This window comes from Narcine bancroftii, chromosome 4 (genome assembly GCF_036971445.1).
Source record: "Narcine bancroftii isolate sNarBan1 chromosome 4, sNarBan1.hap1, whole genome shotgun sequence".
NCBI classification, from domain to species: Eukaryota; Metazoa; Chordata; class Chondrichthyes; order Torpediniformes; family Narcinidae; genus Narcine; species Narcine bancroftii.
The window spans coordinates 15529359-15548463 of record NC_091472.1 but is presented as its reverse complement, the minus strand read 5'-3'; the positions used below and the strand labels follow the sequence as shown (position 1 = coordinate 15548463).

Genomic DNA, 19105 nt, shown 5'->3' with positions numbered 1-19105 from the left:
GCACTGTATGTCTTATAAGGCAAGGTAAGCAGAGTTAGAGCTTATCTCTTTGGAGTGAAGAAGGATGAGAGGTGACTTAATAGAGGTTTACAAAGATTATGAAAGACATAGATAAGGTACAGTCAACGCCTTTTTTCTCAGGGTGGGAGTAGCAAAAACCAGAAGACATCTCTACAAAGTGAAGAGAGGAAAGTTCAGGGGAGAAGAGGTTTTTGCACACAGCAAGTTGTGGGTACCCGGCATGCATTGCCAGGGATGGCGGTGGGGTCTGGAAAAATAGGGGAATTTAAGAGCTTCTTAGACAGGATGAAAGAAAAATAGAGGGTTATGAGGAAGAAAGGGTTTTGTTTTATTTGGTTGGTCTATATGGGTCGACACTACATCATGGGCCAAAGGACCTGAACTGTGCTGTAATATTCTATGTTCTAAATGGAGGTCATTCGGCCTATGCAGCTACTTGGAATAACAAAATCAAAATAGAAAATGCTAGAAACCCTCAGCAGGTCAGGAAGCATCTTCAGTTCTTCTTTTAATTTTCATTTTTTGAAAGTAGAATCAAATGTTTGTGTATCTCTGCCGGTTACCCATTGCTCTGAAAACATTTTCCTTCAAGTATTAACTTTATTCCTATCAACGTTTCATTTAGACCTGTTTCTGCTGTCCTTTCGGGTGGTAGTTGCTCACCTCGTTAACTCTCTTGAATCCATATTTTCCAGTTGCTCCGGCAAATGCTGTTGAAAATAGGTGGTCCTTTTTTTGAGCATCTCTGTCAAACCTTTCTTTTCCTTCACTGCCCAACATAGAAGCACCAGAGCTTCAACATTTTCTCCTTGTCAACTTGTGTCTCTTCACAAATGGGAGCACATAGTTAACTTGCTCTGTATCTACTCTTGATGCCACGGTGAAAGTTTAGTGCTAGGAACTAGCCCCAGCATTTGAAGTCAAGGTGCTGCTCTATAATTGAATTTAAAGCCAGGGTGAAGGTCATACTCAAGATATTTGACTGGATATCCATTTAAGTTCCCCTTAAACTTTAACCATAACCATATAACCATTTACGGAGCAGAAACAGGCCATGTTGGCCTTTCGAGTCCGCACCGGTTCACTGATTTGTCAAAGATACTCTGGTTTGACTGCAGAAAAGCTTCATTGCTCCCCTCCAAACTCAATAATTGTCATCCTGCAATCTGAATAGTGCTGCAATGTTAGGCCTGTTTTAATGGTGCCAAAGATCTAAAAGAAATCAAAAAAGTTCTCCTTGCATCTGTTTTTATTCAATTATGAACCAATGCAACTGATAGTACTTTAAATGACATCTCAATTGGCTCTTTCAGGTGGTCAGAATACCTCGATGTAAAGCCACATATTCTACCCCAATGCGACTCTCGGGGTATCCACCTGAAAGAGCAGGAGACGCCTCCGAGGCGCACTTTCTAACCCTCCTCCAGGAGGAATAATCGCCAGAGTGCTGAAGTCCCCCGACACCTGAATGCAGCTGCCTGAAAGCCACAGTGGGCTCCGAGGTGCCTCTCATGCAGCTGTCCCTTTCAGGCGGACAGCGCAGCGCTTTCAAGGCTGCCACCTGAATGACGATTCCAAGGCTCTGCATCCGCTTCCGCAGGTGCATTCTTGGCGGAGAATGCACCTGAAAGCGGCTAATAAAAAAACTTTCCTGGAATTTTGTATACAAAAATGGGTGAAACACCAAAATCTGCAGATGCTTTGTTTATAGTAAAAACACTGAAATCCTGGAGGAACTCAGCAGGTCTCGCAGCATCCGTAGGAGGTAAAGATATGTTCAAGGTATGAGAAAAAAGGTGGCTCCTTGCCCACATAACATTGTATTGCAAATGAAAAAAAAACCAGATTTTGAGTGATATTACAATAAATCCTTTTGATTTAGTTTTAGTAAAATAAAATGTAAATGTTGTCTCTCCATTCCTCTTTTAAATCTCTTAATTTCTCCCCTCCTACCACTGATTTTAACTCTCCAAACTGAAAGGAGTTCCTCACAATTTATACAATGATGATTCCATCTCCTTTTGTCTCTACAATATGCGCAAGCAGTGAACAAGCAAATGTTTACCTGATGAGTGACCTGCCATAAGAGGCCGAGGTTTGCTCTGCAAAGTTCTATTATTTCTTGCACATACAGTATTGATGAGACACTTCAGCTTCTGAAACTCAGGAACCAGCACCTCCTGTAACAAAAAGGATAAATGAAAATAACAATTCAGAACTGAATATGTATTTCACCAGCTATTAGCATAACTAGGACTTGCATTTATATTGCACTTTAAGAGTATTTAAACGAGCCCAAGGAATTTCTCAAGAGCATTTTCAAACAAAATATTTATCACTTTTTTAATAAACTAAACTATATCAGGCACTGAGGGGATTTTAGAACAGACTTTAGGCAAAGAGGGAAGTAATAAAGTTTCTTAAAGAAGGGGAGACAAAAATACTTAGCAGGGAATTCAAGAAATCAGGGTGTTTTGCCATTGAAGTGCAGATGCCAGTAGAGGAGTGTTTAAAATCCAAGAGAGCGCTTTAACCAAATAAGAATTACAGCACGGAAACAGGCCAAAGCCAAAAATGTAGAAATCCCAAGGTATTATGGACAGGATTGTTGGGCTGGAGTTGACAACAGAGAAACACAGAAAGCAACACACAGAAGTACTGGAGGAACTCAGCAGGTCATGCAGATCCATGGACAACAATAGGCAGTTGACATTTCAGGTCTGAGCCCTTCTTCAGGGATACCAAAAGCCCAAATAAACAGGTTATGGGGTGGGGAGGAGCACAGGCTTACAGGTGTTAGTGAATGCTGGTGGGAGGGAGCAGCAGCTGGGAGGTCATGGGGATGTGAGAAAGATCCTCTGTCATAAGAAGGTAGGGAAGGGGTGTGGAGCTGGAGGAAGAAAGATGTGGGTGACAGGCAGGTGAGGAGAAGGAGTCAAAAGGATGAGGATAAAAACAGGGTGGGAGAAATGGGTAGAGGGGATTCCTGAATCTGGACGTTGATACCGTCTGGTTGGAGACTGTCGAGACAAATACAAGATGTTGTTCCTCCAATTTACGTGTGGCCTTAACCTGGCAGTATATGAGGCCAAAGACAGAAGTGTCAGTGGGAATGGAGTATGGAATTGAAGTGGCCAGTCACTGGGAGTTCCTTGTGTCGCAACAAGGAACACAAAGCCAAGAATGGATTGAAAATAGGATTTTAAAACTAGCACATTGACATAGTAGAAGCCAACATGGGAGTCAAGAGTTAATAAAAGCACCGCTGAAAGTTGAGGCAAGGAGTGAGGTGTAATGTTTTGGAGATGACAGTAGGCAACACTGATGATAGGTACAGTATGTGGTCCGATTTTCATTGTAAGGTCAAATGGAACTAGGATGTAAATGATCTCGATCACTCTCAAGTTCTCAGGACAAGAGGAGTCACGTGATGGAGTAGTGGTCGGACGGTGAACTCCAGCCCTCTCCAGAAAAGTCGGAAAAAACAAAGGAAAACACAAAGGCACAGAAATAAAAGTTAAAGAAAAGTGAGTATAAAGGTGGAAAGCAGATGGCGACAAAAAAAGAAAAATCGAAATCAACGGTAAGAAGAGAGGAAGAGAAGACAACGGAGGAAGAAGGAGAAGGCCTTACCTGTTCAAAGAGGCCCGCGGTGGAGAGAGAAACCCGCTCCCTCAGGTCGGTAGAAATTGGACTACAAAAATGGCTCGCTGAGCCGAGTAAAAGTGCACAACCACGCATGCAAAAAAACACACCGACGGGAGGGGTGACCAGCTGGGGAGTCGATCTCCACAGCCGGCAACGACAGCTGCAGAACACCTGCAGCAAGAAGAGACCACAGAAGATAATGGAAACAAGAAAGAAGAGAAGAAAAGGGCAACAAAGAAACAACAGATGGCCAACCCAGAGGAAGAAGAAGAGGAAGGGGAAGAGTACAGTGAAATAGAAGAAGAAGGGAAAGGCAAGATAAAGGATTTACTTTCTCTTATTAAAGAATACATGGAGTCATTTAAAGAATGGCAAACACAGGAATTTAATGATTTAAGAAGAAGAATAAACAACACAGAAGAGAAAATGAATAAAATACATATGACCTTAACAGAAATGGGAAAGAAAATGGACAAGATGGAAGAGCGGGCAGTAGCAGCAGAAATGGAGGTAGAGGACTTAAAAAAGAAATTAGAGGAATCTAATAAAAAAGCTATAGAGACACAAGAACTGTTAGCTCAGAAAATAGATATAATGGAAAATTATAACAGAAGAAATAACATAAAGATAGTGGGCCTTAAGGAAGATGAAGGCGGCAAGAATATGAGAGAGTTTATAAAAGATTGGATCCCTAGGATCCTAGGATGTCCAGAACTACAGCAAGAAATGGAAATAGAAAGGGCACATAGAGCATTGGCCTTTAAACCACAACCACAACAAAAACCAAGATCTATTTTAGTAAAATTCCTAAGATATACTACAAGAGAAAAGGTACTGGAGAAGACAATGGAAAAAGTAAGAGAGGGCAACAAGCCACTGGAGTATAAAGGGCAAAATATCTTCATTTATCCAGATATAAGTTTTGAACTCCTAAAGAAGAAAAAGGAGTTCAATACAGCAAAGGCGATTTTATGGAAGGGTATAAATTTATACTAAAGCATCCAGCGGTATTGAAAATATTTATTCCAGGACAACAAAACAGACTATTCTCGGATCCAGAAGAAGCACGAAAATTTGCAGAACAATTACAAAATAGACTGAGGGATGAAGACGTGTAATGAGAGTAAAAATGATCACGACTGATATGTATGTGGGTAAAGAGGTATAAGAGTGTATAGGTGTAATGTGCATACGTGAATGTATCTGTATTTAGAGGAAAATATAGATAGTATAGACAAGAATTAATAAGGGAAGGTAATGGAATAGAGAGAATAAGGAGGGAATTAAAAGAGTGACCTTTGTTACAAATGAAAAGTGAAATCTTTTCTGGGGGGGGCTGGGTGGGGGGGAGTTGCGGTCACTACAAAATCAGTTGACGCTTGCGAGTGAATTCGCAAACCCAAATGGAGAGGGGAGATGTGGTTGTCCGACAAGGGATAAAGGACAACTCAGGAGGGGAAGGGGAGATTGGGGCTAAAGAAGTTATAAATAGGAGAATAAGGAAAATGTTTGATGTTTTAGGAATGTTGTCTTATAAAGGGTTTAAAATAAGAAAACAGAAATGGAAAAGGAGGAAAGGTAATGATGGAAAAACGGAAAGGGAAGAAAAACAAAGTATAAAATGGCTACGTTGAACTATATGACTTTAAATATTAATGGAATACATAACCAAATTAAAAGGAAGAAACTGCTAAATTTACTGAAAAAAGAAAAAATTGATATAGCATTTGTCCAAGAAACACACTTAACTGAATTGGAGCACAAGAAATTAAAGAGAGATTGGGTAGGACATGTAACAGCAGCATCGTATAATTCAAAAGCAAGAGGAGTGGCTATATTAATTAGTAAAAATGTGCCATTTAAAATAGAAGAGGAAATAATAGATCCAGCAGGGAGATATGTAATGATAAAATGTCAGATATATTCGGAGTTTTGGAATCTACTCAATGTATATTCACCTAACGAAGAAGATCAAAAGTTTATGCAAGATATCTTTTTGAAGGTAGCTAATACGCAAGGGAACATACTAATAGGAGGGGATTTCAACCTGAATTTGGATTCAAATATGGATAAAACTGGGAAAAAAATTAACAGAAAGAACAAAGTAACCAAATTTATAATTAAATCAATGCAAGAAATGCAACTTTTGGATATATGGAGGAAACAAAACCCAAAAGAAAAGGAATATTCATATTACTCGGCTAGACATAAAACATACTCAAGATTAGACCTATTTTTGTTATCAGCTAGTATGCAAGATAGAGTAAGAAAAACAGAATATAAAGCTAGAATACTATCGGACCATTCACCCTTAATATTGACAGTAAAGCTAGAGGACATCCCTCCAAGAATGTATAGATGGAGATTAAACCCCATGCTACTTAAAAGGCAGGATTTTAGAGAATTTATTGAAAAACAATTAAAAATGTATTTTGAAATAAATACGGAATCAGTGGAAGATAAGTTTATACTATGGGATGCAATGAAAGCATTCATTAGAGGGCAAATAATAAGTTATGTAACCAAGATGAAGAAGGACTATAATCAGGAAACAGAGCAGTTGGAAAGGGAAATAGTAAATATAGAAAAAAAATTAGCAATGAAGGAAGATACAACTAAAAGAAGAGAATTGGCGGATAAAAAAATAAAATATGAAACATTACAAACATATAAGGTAGAGAAGAATATAATGAAGACAAAACAGAAATATTATGAACTGGGTGAAAAAACGCACAAAATCCTAGCATGGCAGCTTAAGACAGAACAAGCTAAGAAAATGGTATTGGCATCAAGGAAAAAAGACAAACAAATTACATATAATCCAAAAGAAATTAAGGAAAACTTTAGAGAATTCTATGAACAATTATACCGAACTGAAAACGAAGGGAAAGAAGGGAAAATAGATGAATTTTTGACTAAAATTGAACTACCAAAACTACAAATAGAGGAACAAAATAAATTAACAGAACCATTTGGAACCGTAGAAATACAAGAGATAATAAAAAAATTACCAAATAATAAGACACCAGGAGAGGATGGATTTCCAATAGAATTCTACAAAACATTTAAAGACTTATTAATTCCGCCCCTCCTGGATGTAATCAACCAGATTGATGAAACACAAAGCTTACCAGATTCATGTAAAACAGCAATAATTACAGTAATACTAAAACAAGGGAAAGATCCACTCTCACCAGCGTCATATAGACCAACATCTTTACTAAACACAGATTATAAGATAATAGCTAAACTATTAGCAAACAGATTAGCAGAGCAGGTACCGAAAATGGTAAATTTAGACCAAACTGGATTTATCAAAAAAAGACGCACAACAGACAATATTTATAAATTTATTAACTTAATTCATGCAGTAGAAGGAAATAAAGCACCTGCAGTAGCAGTTGCTTTAGACGCAGAGAAGGCCTTCGACAGAGTAGAATGGAATTATTTGTTCAAAGTATTGCAAAAATTCAGTTTACCGGAGAAGTATATTAATTGGATTAAAGCATTATATAAGGGACTGTTAGCGAAAGTGACAGTAAACGGACATGTATCAAAGCAATTTAACTTAAGCAGGTCAACGTGGCAGGGATGCCCACTATCACCTTTATTGTTTGCGTTAGCTATAGAACCACTAGCAGAATTGATAAGAATAGATAATAATATAAAAGGAATAAAAATAAAAGACAAGGAATATAAAATCAGTCTATTTGCGGATGATGTTATAGTGTACTTAACAGAACCAGAACTATCAATAAAAGAATTATATAAGAAATTGAAGGAATATGGAGAAGTGTCGGGTTACAAGATAAACGTAAATAAAAGTGAAGCAATGCCTATGAATAATGTGGATTTCTCAAAATTTAAGAAGGAATCTCCATTTAGATGGCAAATGCAGTCAATAAGATACCTAGGTGTACAAATAAACAAAAATCTCGGCCAATTATATAAACTCAATTATTATCCACTAATGAAAAAATTACAGGACGATTTAGAGCATTGGAAAGATTTACCACTAACACTAATAGGAAGGATAAACTGTATTAAAATGAACATTTTTCCAAGGATATTATACTTATTTCAGGCATTGCCAATACAACTGACAGAAAAATTCTTCAAAGAGTTAAAGAAAATAATAAGGAAATTTTTATGGAGAGGGGGGAAACCGAGGATAACACTAGATAAATTAACAGAATGGTATAAACAAGGAGGCTTACAATTGCCAAACTTTAAAAATTATTATAGAGCCGCACAATTAAAATACCTATCAGATTTTTATCAAACAAGGGAAAAACCAGACTGGACGAGATTAGAATTAGATAAAGTAGGGGAAAAGATACCTGAACACATATTACATAAATGGGATGAAAAATTGGTACAACATAGAACTTCTCCAGTATTACATCATCTCCTCAATATTTGGAAGAAGATTCATGTAGAAAGAAATAAAACAAATTATCAATGACCAAAACTAATATTGACGCAAAATAAGTTACTCCCTTTTACAATAGATAACCTTTCCTTTAGAGAATGGGAAAAAAAAGGGATTAAAAGAATAGAAAATTGTTTTTCAGGAAGTAGATTCTTATCCTTTGAACAAATGAGAGATAAGTACAATATAACTGGAGATACAGTGCTGGCATATTACCAACTGAGATCCTACTTGAAGGATAAATTAGGAAGCAGTTTGAGTTTGCCAGAGGGAAGTAACCTTGAATATGTGATTACAGATACAATGTTAATCAAAAGATTTATAACAAATATGTATATTAAACTGCAAGAAAAGGAGAATGAGGAAACAAATGGTAAAACTAAACAAAAATGGGAACAAGATTTAAATATAAAGATAAAAAAGGAAACATGGGAGAAATTATGTTCTGGAACGATGAGAAATACAATAAATACGAGGCTACGTATGATACAATATAACTGGTTACACAGACTATACATTACACCTCAAAAGTTAAATAAATGGGACCCAACAGTATCTAATACATGTTTTCGATGTAAAAAAGAAATGGGAACAATAATTCATGCAATCTGGACATGTGAGAAAGTAGAAAAATTTTGGGAAGATCTCAATCAGATATTAAATAAAATAACAGAAAACAATATACCAAAGAATCCAGAGATCTTTCTCCTAAGTAACATAAAAAACAAAGAATTTGGAAATGATTTGGAGGATGCAAAAAAAGATTTGTTAAGATAGCCCTAGCCGTAGCAAAAAAATGTATTATGTCAACCTGGAAATTGGAAGATAATCTGAAAATACAACAATTTTATATAGAAATGAATAAATGTATTCCATTAGAAAAAAATTACATATAGTTTAAGAAATAATATTGAAATATTCGAACAAATATGGGAGCCTTACATTAAATACAATAGCGAAAACCTACCGGGGACAATCATTACCTAAGTTGATGGAAGGAGAAGGAAAGAAAAGAATGGACTCAGTAGAATTTCTGGTGTATTTTTGTTGAATGACAACATTGTCTGAATGGTTTAATGTAACCTAGATTGTATACCTAAAATGGATGAGGGGGGGGTGGGGGGGTGGCTTGGGAGGAGGGAGGGGGGGGGAGAAAAAGTCACTGTATATGTGTGAAAAAGAAAAAGTGTGTATCATGGCTAATGTGATTTATGGTGTGAAAAATAAAAAATTTTAAAAAAAAGTTCTCAGGACAAGAGACTTTGTGGTGGGAACTGAAAGTAAAGGTTTAAGTGAGGGATATTTCTACACATCCATTTCTAGATGTCAGACAAATTAGAGACTGAGGAAAGGTGAAAGGGAGAAACAATCGGCAACTGCTTCTGAGGGACAGAATGAAGATGAGTTTGGAGTATGGAGGATAAAGTGTCAGCAATATCTGATAGTGGGAAGGGTACAGTGGAGGATGGAGAGAGGATAAGGGCTGAAGCTTCCTGCAATTGTGTTCACAGCTGAATGAGATTGGAAATAATCAGGAACATGAATGCCTTGATCTTACTCCGCTATTCAGCCTGATCATGTAAAGCCCTACCTCATATCCTCTCATGCAGCTCGTCAACATTGGAGAGGTAATGGAGGTCTGGCCAACTATATGTAAAGTTCATTTATCATGGACTTAATTCCATTGTACTTCACTCACATTTTGGTGAAAAATTAATCATTTCAAATCTAATAATATTATAAAGAGCATGAACGATGAGTAAATGTGAAGAGAAGGGGATGCTGGTCAGCATCCTGCTCCTCTTCTTCCACACTGTTATGAATCTTACCATTAACCATGTCTCACTGGACGCAACAATGGAAAAGAGAGCAACGTGGTTTAAAAAAGTGTTTGTGGTGGAGATGAGGTGCTGGGGTTATCACTGCATTTCAGAAGTAGTGAATGGAGGATCAGATTATAGCTTGTGGACCCAGATATATCTACAAATGAATGGGAAGGGGCCAGCCTTATCCCAAAATATCCTTGGTACTTTTAGACAAAAAGGAGCAGAGGTAAGGGATATTAATAAGGGAAAGACTTAGAGGGGGCCACAAGATTTAAGGTGAAGAAATGCATTTACAATAGAGGTGAATTTGTGATTAAGCAAATTGGTTGTTGTAGAAGCGTGGGGTGGAGAGCAAAGGCAAGATAGTTGGAATTAATGATGGCTAAAAAATGCATACAATTGACAAATTAAGTTGGCAATCCCTGGTGACAAATGACAGAAGAGCTTGGTGATTCAGCTACATCAGGATCTCCAACATTAGGCCCCAAAGAAAGGAAACAAAAGTCTCTCACAAATACTATCCATTCACCCGGCTGGAGGATGTGCATGTGCTGATGTCAGGTCAGAACTAGACAAGAGGCCCTGGCTGATCAAAGAGGTGGCTGACAAAAGCAGTTAACACTGACAAATAAATAAAGGTTTGCACCGATGGAAACTTACCTGATGGCATTGGCAGAATTAAGTTGGAAAGATAAAAGAGGGAGTGTACAAAGGTTTGTATTGTGACCTTAGAGAAAACAATGGTTGGTTAACAATGGAATAAATATGTAAACTTTTTAAAAAAAAATGACTGGTACCAGCAGGAAAAGCTGAATAAATCTACTTCTGTGTTCGAAATGTTCGATGAATTGTAAGTTTTGTTTTAAAATTCTGTTTATGCCAAATAACTTATGTAAATTACAGGTAGATACAACCTGACTTTGGACTGAAAAGATTAATCATTAATTTCACCTTGTTTGTGATAATTGATCTTTGTATTTATGTTACCAGATGGTATTTACTTTTGAAAATAACCTACTGTAAACCACCATCATTAGCTGAGAGTCAACTCAACCATGAACACTCCATCTGTATACGTACATTCTTTTCCAGGAGGTCGTCCATTGTACATCCATTGTGAGACTGAAGATACTTTGCATGGAAAAGCTTCCCATCAAACACCTCCCAAGGCATCAGGTCAACCATTTTAAATGGGTAGCCACATGCACAATTAGCTGAAATGAGCACGGACAAGCCCCGCACAAAAAGGGAAGCCAAGTGCACAGCTCGCGAATCAACATGGGGCACCTGAGAAAGAAAATTAAAGATATAATGACCAGACAATTATGGCAAATTAGTCACCTGTTGCACATATTATGCGAAGCAAGACCTGTTGGTGTGAAATCAGTCTCGTAGCACTGCAGTATCAAAGGAGCATAGCACACCAAATTTGAGAAGACATTGGGTATCTCGGCAAGCTTCAAAACCACAAGATATGTGCTTCTCCTCCACAGATAATATTAATGTAATCCAGTGTTTACACCTGTAGTGTGATTTACTACATTACAGGTTCATTTCATTTTTAGTTTTGAAAATTACTAATTTATGGGGATAAGGCTGGGATTGGTTATTGAAAGGGAAAGATCAGCCATGATCCGATAAATGACCAATTAGCCTACTCCAGCACCTGTTGTCTATAGAAGATCACGTAACATAAAACCCATCAATTAGATGCCATGGTTTGGAACAACACCACTAATGTGTGGAAAGGAGATTAATAATTCAACCCCATATAATCCAAATACGGGCTCCAAGTTTTACCAAAAGAAGAAGAATTATTACGTAAATTATATGTTATCTTTTCCAATGGAACACCATACAGCACAGAACAGGCCAGTTCGGCCCTACTAGTCCATGCCGTAACAAATTCCCACCCTCCTAGTCCCACTGACCAGCACCTGGTCCATACCCCTCCAGTCCTCTCCTCTCCATGTAACTATCCAGTCTATCATTAAATGTAACCAATGATCCCGCCTCAACTACGTCTGCTAGAAGCTCATTCCACATCCCTACCACCCTTTGCATAAAGAAATTTCCCCTCATGTTCCCTTTATAATTTTCCCCTTCAATCTTAAACCATGTCCTCTAGTTTGAATCTCCACAACACTTAATTGAAAAAGCCTATCCACATTTACTCTGTCTGTCCCTTTTAAAATCTTAAACACCTCTATCAAGTCCCCCCTCAATCTTCTACGCTCCAGAGAAAAAAGCCCTAGTCTGCACAACCTTTCCCTGTAACTCAAACCTTGAAATCCTGTCAACATTCTTGTGAACCTTCTCTGTACGCTCTCTATTTTTGTTTATATCTTTCCTATAATTTGGTGACCAAAACTGTACACAGTACTCCAAATTTGGCCTCACCAATGCCTTGTACAATTTCATCGTAACCTCCCTACTCTTGAATTCAATACTCCGATTTATGAAGGCCAACATTCCAAATGCCTTCTTCACCACACCATCTACCTGAGTATCAGCCTTAAGGGTACTATTTACCATCACTCCTAAATCTCTTTGTTGCTCTGCACATCTCAATAGCCTACCATTTAATGCATATGACCTATTTAGATTTGCCTTTCCAAAATGTAACACCTCACACTTATCTGTATTAAATTCCATCAGCCATTTCTCAGCCCACACCTCCAGTCTTCCTAAATCACCTTTTAATCTACGGTAATCTTCCTCACTGTCCACAACACCACCAATCTTTGTATCATCCGCAAACTTGATTATCCAATTCTCCACCCCTACTTCCAGATCGTTAATATATATAACAAACAATAGTGGACCCAGGACCGATCCCTGAGGAACTCCACTAGTCACTGGCCTCCAATTGGACAAACAATTTTCTACCACTACTCTCTGACACCTCCCATCCAACCATTGCTGAATCCATTGCACTACCTCCTCATTTATACCTAATGCCTCCACCTTTTTTTCCTAACCTCCTGTGGGGAACTTTGTCAAAAGCTTTACTAAAGTCTAAATAGACAACATCCACAGCTTTCCCTTCATCAACCTTTTTTGTAATCCCCTCAAAAAACTCAATCAAGTTTGTCAAGCATTATCTACCCCTGACAAAACCATGCCGATTACTCCCTATCAATCCCAGTACCTCCAAATATTTGTAAATGCCATCCCTCAGAACACTTTCCATCAACTTACCCACCACAGACGTCAGACTCACGGGCCTATAATTCCCAGGTTTACATTTGGACCCTTTCTCAAACAGCGGAACCACTTGCGCCACCCTCCAATCCATTGGCACTGTCCCCGTGACCACTGACATCCTAAATATCTCTGTTAATGGCCCCACTATCTGTCCACAAGCCTCCCTGAGTGTCCTTGGGAATATTTTGTCCGGTCCCGGAGATTTATCCACCTTTATCTTTTTCAACACAGCCATCACTACCTCCTCGGTTATCCTTATATGCTTCATGACCTCCCCACTATTTTTCTTTACTTCAATTGGTTCAATATTTTTTTCCCTAGTGACTTCTCACTCAGCCTACCCTCGCTATCTACAAGGGGTCCAATTTTATCCCTCACTAATCTTTTACTTTTAATGTACCTATAGAAACCCTTTGGATTTATTTTTACTCTGTCTGCCAAAGCCTCTTCGTGCCTTTTTTTGGCTTTTCTAATTTCTTTCTTAAGATTCCTTCTACACTCCTTGTAGTCCTCCTTCAAACTCTCAGCTCCCTCCTCTTTATACCTCTTGTACACCTCCCTTTTTCTCCTAACCAAATTTCCAATATTCCTCGAAAACCAAGCCTCCCTATGACTTCCAGCCTTTCCTTTGATCCTCACTGGGACATATCTACTCTGCACCCGCAAAATTTCTTTTTTGAATATCCTCCATTTTTCATTTACATCCTTACCTGAAAATATCCTGTCCCACTCAATACTCCCCAAATCCCTTCTTATTCCTTCAAAATTTGCTCTTCACCAATCCAGAACCTCAACTTTAGGCCCCTCCTTGCTCTTCCCTAAAACTACCCGAAAACTAACAGAGTTATGATACAAGATCTCATTTCCAAATGCCATCTCTGGATACTCAAATCAGTCTTATTTTTCCAGGTAATTAACCATAACCCATAACCATATAACCCATTTGCCAAACATTTTCTAGCCACAGCTAAAGCCAGTCTCAAAAAAGCAATTTGAAATTTATTTAATTTTAACTCCAAACTCAATCTCTTAATATAACCCAGCAAAAATACTAAAGGATCAAGTGGAACTTTCAATTTAAAAATAACTTCTAAAAGTTCCTTAAATTTATTCCAAAAAGGTTTCACCGTCTCACATAACCAAGTAGAATGTAAGAAGGAGCCGACTTCCTTATGACATCGAAAACATAAATCCCAAGAAATAAACCAATATTTCCCTAATTTCTCTGGAGTTAAATATAATTGATGAAGAAAATTTTATTGAACTAATATCTTACATTTACAATTTTAGTTATACTATCCTCACATAGATTCATCCAATCATCCTGAGAAATAGATATGGAGAAATCTTTTTCCCATTTTAATCTAGATTTATGAACATCCGTCTTAAGCATTTTATTCTGTAATAAAGCATACATCTCAGATATGAATCCTTTCTTGCCACCTTCAGTAAGTAAGATTTCAAATTTAGACCGTTTAGGTAACCTTAAAGTATGCCCAAAATTATCCAACAATAAAGATTTAATTTGATAATAAGAAAAAAAGAGTATTCAAAGATATATCATATTTCTCTTTCATGCTTTGAAATGAAATAAAATATCCTGGTTCATAACAATCTTCTACCAATTTAATGCCTTTTTGATCCCACAACTTCAAAAGTGTAAAAGAAAAAAGCTTATTTTGATACAAAGGGGTTTTACCCAAAATTTTACCTTGAGTACCTATACCTTCACTTTTTTTATACCATAAATTCATTAAAAATTTCAACACAGATAAATTATAGTTACTCAATAATTGAGGATTCCATTTATAAATAAACTTTCTTTCTTTTTTTGGCTTGGCTTCGCGGACGAAGATTTATGGAGGGGTAAATGTCCACGTCAGCTGCAGGCTCGTTTGTGGCTGGACAGGCAGACACGGTTGCAGCGGTTGCAGGGGGAAATTGATTGGTTGGGGTTGGGTGTTGGGTTTTTCCTCCTTTGTCTTTTGTCAGTGAGGTGGGCTCTGCGGTCTTCTTCAAAGGAGGTTGCTGCCCGCGGAACTGTGAGGCGCCAAGATGCACGGTTTGAGGTGATATCAGCCCACTGGCGGTGGTCAATGTGGCAGGCACCAAGAGATTTCTTTAGGCAGTCCTTGTACCTCTTCTTTGGTGCACCTCTGACACGATGGCCAGTGGAGAACTCGCCATATAACATGATCCTGGGAAGGCGATGGTCCTCCATTCTGGAGACGTGACCTACCCAGCGCAGTTGGATCTTCAACAGCATGGATTTGATGCTGTCGGCCTCTGCCATCTCGAGTACTTAGATGTTAGGGATGAAGTCGCTCCAATGAATGTTGAGGATGGAGCGGAGACAACGCTGGTGGAAGCGTTCTAGGAGCCATAGGTGATGCCGGTAGAGGACCCATGATTCGGAGCCGAACAGGAGTGTGGGTATGACAACGGCTCTGTATACGCTTATCTTTGTGAGGTTTTTCAGTTGGTTGTTTTTCAGGACTCTTTTGTGTAGTCTTCCAAAGGCACTATTTGCCTTGGCGAGTCTGTTGTCTATCTCGTTGTCGATCCTTGCATCTGATGAAATGCTGCAGCCATGTTCTTTTCACCAATCTGAGATAATTCAATATTAGCCCATGTCAAAAGTTTATTCACTTCAAACATCCTATTAATAAATTTCAACTGAGCTGATTCATAATAATTTTGAAAATTAGGGAGTTGCAAACCTCCTAATGCATACTTCCAAGTTAATTTCTGTAATGACACCATTACCATTTTATCTTTCCATAAAAACTTCCTCACCAAAGCATTTAAATCTTTAAAACATTTTTGAGGAATGTTACAAGGAATAGACTGAAAGAGATATTGAATTCAAGGAAAAATATTCATTTTAATACAATTAACGCGTCCTATTAATGTAATGGGTAAATCTTTCCACCGATTCAAATCATATTTAATTTTAGACAATAAAGGAAGGTAATTCAATTTGTATAAATGATTATAATTACTATCTATCTTAACATTCGATCTGAACACTTAAATTTCACAATATGCCTACACAAAGAATAATCCACTTCAGCTAAAGGCATTCACAATATGCCTACACAAAGAATAATCCACTTCAGCTAAAGGCATAATCTCACTCTTTTCCAAATTAATTTTATATCCCGATACTTCACTATACTGCTCCAGTCTATCATGCAAATTCCTCAAAGAACTCAAAGGTTGTGTTAAATATATCAAAACATCATCTGCAAACAAATTTATTTTGGATGAGAGATCTCCTGGCATTATCAGCTCCCTTTTATCGGGAGCAAATGCGACTTTTTAATTTATTATTAATTAATTCCTGGGATGTGTAAATGTTGATGTTCCACCACATATTGCCCAATCCTAGCAGCCATAAGCTGGTGCCACTGGATACCACAGAAGGAAGCCTGACATTAAGAATTAAAGATGTCAGCTTTCCTAAATTAACAGAAATGAGTGAATAAAATAAATCAGATAGGTGCATTGCCACTTGATACTGGTTTTTCATTTCCTTTTTCTTAAACAGAGTTCAAATTATCATTGCTCTGAGGTGAACTCAGTTCTTGCAACTAAATAATGCTCATTGTCCTCATTCCCCTATCTCATAATTCCAACCCATTCCACCGAAACGATCCTTTGCCCCTCTCTAAACTGTTACAGTTACTTTTGGTATAGACTGTTGGGCCAGTGTCCAATTGTGCAGGTAAAAACAATATTGCAAAGATAGTTATCATACAGTAAAATCCCCATTATCTGGAATTCAATTAACCAGAAACCCAGACAACTGGCAAAAAAATGTCAGACAAAATGAATAAATTTCAAAATAAATAAGAATAAATAAAATTTTAATTAAAGGTTAAAATTTGAGAATGTTCTCTGACACCACACACAACCCCTTGGTGAAGACAAGAGCAAACATTCAGCCAGAAGAACGCTGCTGTCATGCCTCACCTGCGGCAGCTGTTTGAATAAAATGGCGGGACCCAGAATGAAGAGCCGGCCGATGCTGCTCGTCGCTGGGATGAGTCTCCCAAAATGTTTCCCTATCCCTACATAGTAAGAATCTTTATCTTTATTCATGTTAGGTATATACACTTCCTACGGGCAGTGAGAACGCTGAACAACCAAAAGAACTGCTCACACTAACCATTCAAGACTCTCATTTGTACAAAACAAAATCTATTTACTTATTTATATAAAATACTTGTCTTGCATATGTATTACTGTCTGTATGTGTTATGTCTGGCTGTGTGTCTGCACGTATTGCACCAACGACAGGAAAACACTGTTTCATCAGGTTTTACTTGCACAAACTTGACGACTTTATTAGTAAGGTTTTATCTATAAACTTGGGGGAAGGAATGATTAATTAATGATGGCAGTACGATTAGCGACCAGGGATTGAATTTAAATTTTGTAAATTACAGGAATTACCTGATTGAAGTGAACTTTACATAATTAAATTCTACATGACTGATTTTTTTTTCAAATTACTTTACATTTTGCACTGTCCTTTGTCTTTTAAACTGTGTATTCTTAATGCAGATGTAAGTTAGGCATTGTATCAATAGGTCCTTTCAAGCTGCCTTGTAAAATGATGCCTTGTAAAATGGTGTTAACTGGGCAAATTGCCCGGTTAGCACCCCACTCACATGGCAGGGTGAAAGGATCTGTCTTGGTCAGTGGGCTCCAAAATCAACTGGGTCTCTTCCCTACCTTGGAGGTGGTTAGGGAACCCAGTTAAACTGACCTAGATCACGTCCACTGGTGGTTTGAAAACAAAAATGGCTGACCCAGTTACTTCTGTGACGTCAATGCTTGCGCGCTGGCGTCACAGGGTAGTGTCTGCCATGATGTGGGGGAGAGAGGGGTCGTTGCCATGGTGGAGGGGGGCACAATTGGGGGGGAGTGAGGTTGCTGACATGGAGGAAGAGGTCGCTATCGTGGAGGGGTCGCCGCAATTGACTGCCGCAGGGCGGGAGGAGCACGAATGACGGTGGGGGTGACAGGTGACTGACAGCTGGTGGGGAGGACAGGGGAGACTGACCACCGATAGTTTGCGTGATGCATCATGGGGTCGGGATCCCCCTTAAATTGCTATGTTGGCGATTTACTGGGTCAATCCCCCCCACCCCATCTTGAAAGGTGCTGGAAGCATCTTTAGCCCACTTATCGCACCTGGGTCCCTGGAGGGCTACCCAGGTGCTGCAGCATAAAAACACCTATTGTGTCTCAGTCAACCGGAAAATTCACATATGCGGCAATCCCTAGGTGCTGGATAATGATAATGAAGATTCTACTCTATTTTAGTTGGTGTTTTGTCTGAGTGGATAGTACTAACCAGGGAAGAGAATGCACCATTCTTTCTCAATCTTATTGCTCCAGTCCAACTCCAAAAACGTGCACATAATCCAGAGTATTAGGATAGTGCTGCGGTGCTGGGGGCTGCAGTTATTCAGATGAGGCGTTAAACCAAAGACCTTCATGGTTTTTAGCCTGCAGGCATGTAATAGCACCACTGTGGAATGTTGCTGCTACATGGGCTGTCTTAAAAGGAATATGCAGGAATTTTGAATCAATTCCTGCCCTGCGATTTATCCTGCAGGACCCCTACAATTTTTTGGAGAAGCCTGCAGTGTAAGTAAATTGTACCAGAAAAATTCCTTGACAGTCATTCACTCTACTGCACATCCAACTACCAGAACTGTTGCACTCAGGTACTTGCAGTCTAAAAAGGCACCTTGTGTGAATGACCACATGGGCAGTCAATATGTTATTATTTTCCCACGATTTTCCCAACATTGCAGTCTAAAATCCATACCTGACTGACCTCACAGATGGACATTGAAAAAAATCAGATGATGCTATATGAAAAAGATAGGTGGGGGAGTTCTCTCTGGTGATTTGACCAATCATCGACAAATATTAATTAAGTTAATTATGTTCA

At 38.4% G+C, this 19105-nt stretch overlaps 1 protein-coding gene across 12 annotated transcripts in view; it reads right to left on the bottom strand.

Moving 5' to 3' along the window:
• Positions 1–19105, bottom strand: part of fam120b (family with sequence similarity 120 member B) — a 160139-nt gene that overhangs the window by 76611 nt on the left and 64423 nt on the right. For 9 of the 12 annotated variants that reach the window (XR_011355551.1, XR_011355550.1, XM_069930812.1 and 6 more), the window contains exons 7-8: positions 11008–11214; positions 2087–2201 (exon numbers count right to left, since the gene is read on the bottom strand). Coding sequence is in view for 8 of the 12 variants with exons in the window: in XM_069930812.1 (XP_069786913.1) it covers positions 2087–2201; positions 11008–11214 (322 nt within the window). In the remaining 4 variants the exon portion in view is untranslated. Of the gene's footprint in view, positions 1–684; positions 955–2086; positions 2202–11007; positions 11215–19105 lie in introns of all 12 variants that reach the window. The other 3 variants (XR_011355552.1, XR_011355553.1, XM_069930814.1) reach the window with 2 other exon arrangements.